At 35.0% G+C, this 9369-nt stretch overlaps 2 protein-coding genes across 2 annotated transcripts; one reads left to right on the plus strand and one right to left on the minus strand.

The window, feature by feature from the left end:
* Window positions 1–379: 379 nt before the first annotated feature.
* LOC149402433 (leucoanthocyanidin reductase-like) lies at window positions 380–4021 on the plus strand. Its single transcript, XM_089608872.1, has 5 exons — window positions 380–742; window positions 854–994; window positions 1085–1322; window positions 3261–3464; window positions 3604–4021. Exons 1-5 carry the CDS (start codon window positions 545–547, stop codon window positions 3864–3866), a joined length of 1044 nt encoding a protein of 347 aa, XP_089464998.1. The 5' UTR covers window positions 380–544; the 3' UTR covers window positions 3867–4021.
* Window positions 4022–4358: 337 nt separating this feature from the next.
* LOC149402434 (uncharacterized) lies at window positions 4359–8991 on the minus strand. Its single transcript, XM_089608871.1, has 14 exons — window positions 8755–8991; window positions 8093–8183; window positions 7902–7986; window positions 7636–7705; window positions 7439–7508; window positions 7177–7246; window positions 6922–6967; window positions 6569–6821; window positions 6245–6471; window positions 6089–6163; window positions 5707–5767; window positions 5511–5591; window positions 4924–5003; window positions 4359–4793 (listed from the first exon to the last, which is right to left on the minus strand). The coding sequence occupies exons 1-14, from the start codon at window positions 8889–8891 to the stop codon at window positions 4715–4717; spliced, it is 1425 nt and encodes a 474-aa protein (XP_089464997.1). The 5' UTR covers window positions 8892–8991; the 3' UTR covers window positions 4359–4714.
* Between the last annotated feature and the right edge of the window lie 378 nt (window positions 8992–9369).

The raw sequence follows: 9369 nt of genomic DNA on the forward strand, positions 1-9369 counted from the left end.
TATATATATATATATATATATATATATATATATATATATATATATATAAGAAATATAGGAGAGTAATTGTGATCGATGTTGTGGTTGACTCACCTATCGGTCAAAATGCTTGTCCAAATAATTAGAACGCGAGCTAAGGGTCAAAGGCCAGAACTCTAGGGCTCACGTGAAATAGACACAAAAACCCTCTGGCACGAGAAACATGGAAAATCTGGTAATAACATGTCACCAGCAAAGTCCGATACGTACGTTAACTGGCTTCGGCACATGAAGGGTAGGTGCTAATAGACATACACACACACACACACACATATATATATATATATATATATATATACATATATATATAGTATCATCACTATCTTGATGAGTATCAAATGATGAATTAACTTACATGCGTGCTTCACTGACTCTATATCAGCCGCCCTATATAACGTTTTATACCCAAAGTATTAGTATAAATTAAAGCCGCTAAGTCTCCTAGCTAGGCTCAACTCATAATCTCTTGAATAATTTTCATATTATATTATTTCATTAGAAGAAGATGACGGTGTCGAAGTGCACTTCCGAGGGGCGAATCCTTGTGATTGGAGCCACGGGGTTTATCGGGCGGTTTGTGGCCGAGGCTAGCCTCGAGGCCGCCCGGCCCACTCACATCCTCGTCCGGCCCAGATCCGACAACGACCACTCGAAATCCGCCACCCTTGAAGCTCTTCAAGACAAAGGAGCCGTGGTTGTGCATGTAAGTGTATATAATGATCATTCGTTGTGTGTATATTTCCTTTTCTTTCATTTTTGTACGTACCATGTGGATTTATTTTGACATTGAAGTGGATATCGTGTGATTAACTAGGGTTTGGTGGGAGATAAAGAAGGAATGGAAAAGATTCTCAGAGAGCATGAGATTGACGTGGTCATATCGGCGCTCGGTGGAGGAAATATTATGGATCAGATTGTCCTCTTGGAAGCCATGAAAAACGTTGGAACGATCAAGGTACGTGCGTGTGTATTTATATGAATATGTGTGTGTGTATATATATATATATATATATATATTGATATCAACCCATATATTTTTTTACAGAGATTTTTGCCATCAGAATTCGGGCACGACGTGGATCGGGCGAACCCGGTGGAGCCCGGGTTGGGTATGTACTTGGAAAAGAGGAAAGTGAGACGAGCAGTGGAGGAATCTGGTGTGCCCTACACTTACATATGCTGCAACTCCATCGCATCGTGGCCCTACTTCGACAACACTCATCCCTCCGAGGTTCTCCCACCGTTGGATCACTTTCAGATCTACGGCGATGGTTCCGTCAAAGGTACTTCTATCTCAACATATCTTGATGATACACTTCGATTATTTTGTCTCGTCTATTTTATTGATATTATTATATATCTAGGTTGATCTAGTGATAATTTCACACTACATATCTAAAATAATTTATGTAGATCTTGGGTTCATTCTCCAAGAAAAAAAAAAGTACTCTATTAGTAAAGTTAGTAAAGGGCATTGGTTTTTTTTTTTAATCATCAATATCAATATTAATTAATTTGGCAAACGTAGTTAGCCTAATTTATTATAACGTCAATAACTATTAAGTGGTAGGAACAAATATGCATGTATTATTTGACCTTTGCAAACTTGACATTCTATATTAATAGAATAATTTACGATTCTAAGGTTAGGTGAGTACTCTTGTTTCCTTTTATATATCATATTATATCATAATGTTATGCGAAAACCTTTTCTCCTCACCAACCAATGGATATTTAGTACCAACACGCTCAACTTGTATTCTAATACTTCATTTGTTGTCTTTCTTGTTTAAAGCCTTTTTATTTTCGTGCTTACAAAAAGAAATAATAAAAGGGTATGGAAAGATAAACCATTCTAATCCCAACAACAATCCTTGTATTATATTAACGAATTTATCGTAGCCCTCGTACATAAGACTAGAAGCCAGCGCGATGTTGTTTTATTTTTTAAGTTTTAACTTTGTGATCAATAATACGTAAGAGAGAACTTTATTTAAATTAGTTTCTAGAAATTTAAAAATACAATTTACTTATATTTAAATAACAAAATACCATGCTAGTGAACTACGTATAAAACAAAGAAGAGTATGTGGTTGTTACCTAGTGTAGAATAGTTGAAACACATAATCAAATATCATATACATATTATGTTATATATATATATATATATATATATATATATATATATATGAGTTCATTAATTAGAAAATAGTCAACTTAAATGTTTGATATTCCTAAATAGTCAACGTTCGGTAAATCTTAGATAAATAACCACTTTCATATATTTACAAGCGTAAATCTTAAGCAAATAACCACTGTCATATATTAAGTCACGTCATCATTATGGTTATTTACCTAAAATTTATCAAATGTTAGTTATTTAGCAATATCAAACGAAGTTAGTTATTTTCCTAAATTTTTGTATATATAAAATAGAGAAATCCAATTTAATCATAAAATACCATTCAATGTCTCTATATATTTTTTCCTCTAAACTAAAATATATAAATTATTACTCGAAGCGTCGCCCATTTATATATATATATATATATATATATATATATATATATATATATATATATATATATATATATATATATATATATAATATACCATGCTACGTATAAAACAAAGAAGAATATGGTTGTTACCTAACATAGAATTGTATAATGATCTCTAACAAACAAAGAAAAAAGAAAAAGAAAGAACATTAATTTATTAACCTTGTACTTCTACACTTGTTCCTAATTATTTTATTAGGGGACTAAACTTAGTCTCCATTCGCTGTATCGTGCTCTCTTTTTTATGTTTCTCTTTCTTCCGGTGAATGATCAATAAATTAAAAATAAAAACAACCCTTTGCGAGGGTCCACGTGAAGTAGTCGTGGTCCTCTTATCACTGGAATACGAGTACGGATGTCTATGTTATGCTTTTATGAGGACCATGCATGTACCTCACAATTTCTATAATGATTTATTGCTTTTCCAAAAGAGAAGACAAATTTGAATAAGAACGGCTGCCCATAAAGAAAAAAAAAAAAAAAAAAGAAGAAGGAATGAAACACATAAAGACACACAAAAATCAAAATAATGTATTCAATTGTATTGTTCTCAGCTCTCACAGTGGTCTATGGTATAGTTTCTAAGTTGACACACAATTTGAGGTATTAAAAAGAATGTTGGACTAAATTGTGAAGTTAATTTGAATAATTACATTACAGCTTACTTTGTCGCGGGGACGGATATCGGGAAGTTCACGATGAAAACGGTGGACGATGTGCGAGCCATCAACAAGAACGTTCATTTCCGACCGGCTTGCAATATGTACAACATCAACGAGTTGGCTCTTCTTTGGGAGAAAAAGATCGGCCGAACTCTACCGAGGGTCACCATCACCGAGCATGACCTATTAGCTGCGGCCTCGGGTACCACATTTTATAAAATATATTCAATTTTGAAAGTACCAATACCTCGATTTAAAATCAAACATTGGTCCTAAAAGAAGAGAACCATTTATTTTGACCAAAAACTCGAGAAAACAAACTCATAATTTTTTGCGTGCAGCAAATATCATACCTGAGAGCATCGTGGCGTCTTTCACCCACGACATCTTCATCAAAGGGTGTCAGATTGATTTCTCGATCAACACAATGAGTGACGTGGACGTGGAAGCTTTGTATCCCGGAGAGAGCTTCAAGACTTTGGACAAGTGCTTCGACGATTTTGCGGTGAGAGTGAAGGACATGCCTGAGCCCAAAGACCACAAAGTCCCTCCCAATACCCATGTCATCAAAGCCACCCCTGTCGCCGCTACCTGCGCTTCATGAGAAGCTCTTCCAACATTTCCAATTACTATTTAATGTCTATTTTTTTTCATCTTATTTAAATATATATGTTAATTTAGTTGCTCCTCTGCCTGGATATGTTTATGGAGCAACTACTTGGAATTTGAACATCTTATGGTCTTAAGGGTTCATATGTCTCTCTGTTTTGTTTTGATAAGCTTAAATTGAAGAAAGTCTAGTGCAAAACATGGCATTGGACTATTATTTAATTATTACCACTGTTTATGTGATATTATGTTCTCCATTTACACTAGGATTTTTTCTGAAGAGTACTAGTACATGAAAAAAAAGATTTTTTTTCATATTATTTTTTTTTTATATACATAAAAGACTACTTATTAAGGCATTGTATTTTAGATGCATAGGGGAAAACAAAAAAGATTAATCTTGATACGTTTTATTCACCCGTTAACTGTCAAATATCAATGAAATTTACACACGTATATCTACTAGTCAAAACCATTGATAGGTGAATTTATAGACAACAGATCAATATATGGATAAACAAATGTTCTCAAAACTCTGGGAATACTTTCTGTTGAACATACAATTGTTCCTTCACAACAAGGAATGTCCAATACTTGGATTTCAAAGCAGCATATTTACAATTCACTGATATATGGATAAACAAATGTTCTCAAAACTCTGGGAATACTATCTCTTGAACATACAATTGTTCCTTCACAACAAGGAAGGTCCAATACTAGGATTTCAAAGCAGCATATTTACAATTCACTGACACTGTTATTTGCTTCATCTAACGAGCAAGTATGTCAAGGCCTAGTGAAATGTACTTCTTATTTCTGTCCTCATGTCAGACAATATACAAGCTATACATCGTAAACGGGCAATCGCTCTTCAATGGGGACGCGGCATATGGGACACTTTTTACACTTCTCACAGCAAGTTCTGAGATTGCATGAAACACATTTAACAGATTCAGGCACAGAGAACACACTAAAGTTTTAATCTTTATTGTTAAAGTTAAGAGATGGTCGGTTGAGAAAGAACTAGCTAATATAAGGGTATGTAAATATACCTGCAAAGAACGTGATGTCTGCACGGAAGTAGAACGATGTTGATTTGGTCTTCAAAGCATACTCTACAGAGGATCTTTTCCTGAGTTTCATAAAATCAGAATGTTCAGAAGAACAAAAGAGTCGGTGAAACTAATCCCGTTTAATAAACAGTTGTCATAACAGAAACAAATGTGAAGAAGAATAAATAGATGGCGTAGTCTATTCATAGCAAGGGACTTTATGGTTTACAGTGGTCCATCATCATCTGTGTAACTTAATAGGAACACTAATTAAAGCAAATGAACTGTCCCCATATTTATATAAATAGATTTTTTCAAAAGAGACCAGTATTATACACCCAATTGATCCCTAGTGGGGCCTTGTATTGTATATTTGTAAAATATAGTAAATTATAACTACATTTTGTACAAGATTTATGTTCTTTTTTGTCAAAATAATTTCAGAATAAGAATTAATGCAGCTAATAGAGCAGGTTCATAGTGCACCAACTCCACACAGGAAAATAACTGAAAAAAAATTCAAATTCCGTTCACAATGAAATAAAAATTAGAAAATAATAACTCAGAGCCAAGCTCATGAATATTACATTCTGAAGTCTTTCAAACTCCTGCTGGCTGTATTTAGTGATTTCAGTTTGCTCACTTAGTGCTGCTTGTAGCCTCCAAATCTGTTAAACGATGATTCATTATACCCTGATTAACTATAGAAAGTTTTTTTTTTTTTTTTTTTCAGTTCTGATGGCAGACAAAGTAGTGAGCAAGTACTGTTGGAAATCATTTTACCTCATCGACAAGATCAGCCTTGGGCATTTTCTTCACTGTATCAGGTGTAAAAGTGTCGTACCTGAATGCCATATAGCGAAGCATTACTTAGATTGGGATTTAACCAGGAGCCCAGTTTTATATTCGAAAACCCTATTGTTCATACAGCATGAAATCAATAAATATTCTAAACTGAACAAAAGGAGTTTCGGAAAAGTAAGATCTGATAAACTACTTGATGGTAAAAGCTAAACCATAACACATTTTCTCAATTTGCAGCGACACACGGAGATCAACTTTCGACCTAATATATAGTATTATAAGTTGCCTAATCAAATTTCTTTTGAAACGCCACGAAAATATTTTGGGTAACATCTCTATCAAGAGTACAGAAACTACGAACCCTGAAGTCCCAATTGCATACAGCCTGGCCTGTTCCTCTCGACTCCCTTCATCAATCGACCACCAACCCAACAATCTGTTACAATAAAACATTGGATCAACAAGATAAAAATACAGCCACTCATTCTAATATTGAAAAGTCTTATCAAATCATTACCTTGAACCACGATGCAGGAATCCAAAAGAATCTTGAACTTTCGATGCAATGGAAAAGTATCTTCGAGAGCCAGCCCTGTTTCTCCTTCCAGAGCCATCACTATACCGAAGAATAACAATTTTCTCGACAATTCTATATATTGCGAATAAAATCCCCGCCCCTTGTAGCACAAAAAGAGGAGAAAAAACAACTGCGATTGAGAGATGCCTGGTCCCAGATGGCGTTCCCTGAAATGTGTTGAGCGTTGAAACCAACTATGAAACCTTCCTAAAGCAGCCAAAAATTGCAGCTTCCATGGCCTCTGTTGTAGCATATATGACCTACCTCTAAATACATGAAAAGCATGATCTGGAACACGATCAGAGGTATTTTCATGACATGTCCACCGATATCTTGCAAGTCGCATAGCCCACTAGGGTTTTGATCTTCGTCTGAAATGACTAAACCTCTGTTCCATTCTAGATATCTCGTACTAATAGTAGGTTCAGAGCCAGAGGATTCTGATATGTGGGAATGCCTATGAATTGCTGGATTATACCACTTCGTGCATACGAGAAAGGAAAACCCCTCTGCAATTCTACGAAATTATAAAATAAATATCATTTTTTACTACCCATTAAGGTCAAGAAAAAGTTTCATTTTGTTTTTATATTCATAAAGAGATAATTTTATCGTACCCGAAGTTAATGAATAGGTCCCACCAACCTAGAGCAGCTACGTCACCTGCCATGAAATAATGTAACACATATTGTTGGAAAATTAGCTGAGTATAATAGTTGACATAAGCCCAAGGAAATATATTTGAAGCATCTCAATGAATGAAATTTGAGCAAGGGTATACGATGACACTCGAGGATCTCTGAGATAGACCCCAAATTAATCTTTCTAATTGAATGCCACGTTTATGTATAAGAAATAAAACAGAGGCTCACCGCATATCTTTAGAAGAGTGAATATTGTTGCAGCAATGAAGAAAACCATAGATATTGAAACCCAGAAGTGCTGGAATATAATGTGAATTTAGTAATCAAATCAAAGAGAGGACAGTTTGTTCTTATAATAGGAATCTCATATCACATATCTGAGAAAAATCAGAAAAAGAAATGGTGAATATTTCCTTGAAATTTGATCTTTAAGACCTTAAACTAGTTAAATAGTACTGAACTACTAAGATATACATGATCGTAGACTTACAGGAAGCGTCTCCCATATTATGTCATCACTCATAGTTTCTTCGTCACCAGGCATTAAAGCCCTACACATCCTGTAACACAGAAAAAGGTAAGAAATTAAAACCGAAGGTGAAATAAATTATGTTCTCGCAACTTTTCATGATTATTAGTAGTACAATAAAATTTAAACTGGAAATGAAGAGCAAAATAAGAGAAAACCTTATATTATCAACCAAAATTGCAGCCTCGAAAGCTAGCAAAGGAATAAAGACAATCTTCAACTTGACGACTGCGAGAAGTTAAAGAATAACGTCAAGGCCTTCAAGACTGAATTACAATGATACATGGAGACTCATCAATTAATCTATAATACATTTATCAATGATGAAACCGCCTTTCATGTCGGATAATTGTCACCCGATGCATAAAATGATCTCAGAAAGACAAAATTTGCTTATAATTTCTAAAGTACGTCCATGTCATACCATGACTGCTCTCTAAATACATACAAAGGAGAAGCTCAAAAGCTACAAGCAAAGGGGTCGCCATGACGGAGTGATGTGGAGCCCACTGTTCGAAGAAAAGACTTGATATCAATCTTGTTGTTTGTAAACAATGAAATTAAAATTTTGGCAAGATTCTAATTAAAAAAAATGAATAAATGTAAATCCAATACGTTTCGATCATGGGGCGGGGACGGAGCTGGCAACGAGAATCTACTCCGCGCTACAACCAAATGGAAAAGCCAAAGTGGGGAAAATATTATCCTACAGGGCAATGGAAAATCCTTAGAGAAGATAATGAGACTCGTATTAGAAATGCACACATACATAAATTGTCACAATAAAAACATTTTCTAGTGAGAGCTGAAATCTCTGTTGTCTCCTAAAACCTAGTGTTGGGTTTAAAAAAAAATAACCATTTAGAAAACAAAAGGTGAGAATCTATGACGGTAAATGTATCTACATATTTGGAAGCCTTGACACTACCACAATAGGAAAGTTTCGGTTAACGTTACATCTGATATTCTTTTCTTTACACTGTTTACCAAAATTGGGTTGAATACGATTGTTCGAAAGTACAGTCAATCCACAACAAGCTCAATGCAGCAAATTTAAACATATAAACACTTCTCAAACTTCAAATAAATATCGAACATACAATTCAATAGAGCTCGTCAATTCACTAACTTACTTTCCATCGGCCAAAGAATAGATTCTAATTTTCTCCATAAGATTTAAACTTTAATGAATCGACTTTTGTTCATCCGCACAGTTAAATATTAAAAATCTAAAAGAGGAAAAGAAACAAAGAGAACGAAGAAGAATAAATACTAACCACCAAGGGAATAGAACACCATGGTCGAGCTTGACGACGAGAAGAATCGTGAAGGAGAAGAGCAAGCCGTGGGCGACCAGCGCGTGGAGAGACTTTCCCACGCGCCGCCACGTCATCGCTCTCCTCTGGACTATCATCTCCCTCTCTCTTTCAGACACGAAGAAAAAGGATCTTCGGTTAATTCCAATACGAAGAATAAAAAAGATGCCAAGACTGATAATGTAATGATCGAACTATTCGGCCATAGAACGAGCGTTTTTTATTGCCTAAAAACAACTTCACTTTCACGCAATCTGGAAGAGTTTATTGGACGGAAATGCCCTCTGTTTGGCGTGGAGCGGGGCCAGGAAAGTATGGGCAAAATGGATAAGCCTGAAAATTTTGGGAATTTTGGCATTACTTTTATTTTCACGTTGTCAATTGTTGTTGTGTTTGTGGCAAGATTTTAAATGCCGTTTCGTTGCCATTTCGAACCTCTTGATTTACGAAAAACTATCATATCAATGGAAAATCGAACGAAAAAATGTGGAAAATGGTAAATAAAATGTCGTTTTCGATGGAAAATCGACGTGTCGACGGAAAACCGAAACGAAAATAATGTGGCGAAACAAATGA

This window comes from Urtica dioica, chromosome 3 (genome assembly GCF_054948205.1).
Source record: "Urtica dioica subsp. dioica isolate 48M chromosome 3, U.dioica_male_clone48M_v1_H2, whole genome shotgun sequence".
Taxonomy (NCBI): Eukaryota; Viridiplantae; Streptophyta; class Magnoliopsida; order Rosales; family Urticaceae; genus Urtica; species Urtica dioica.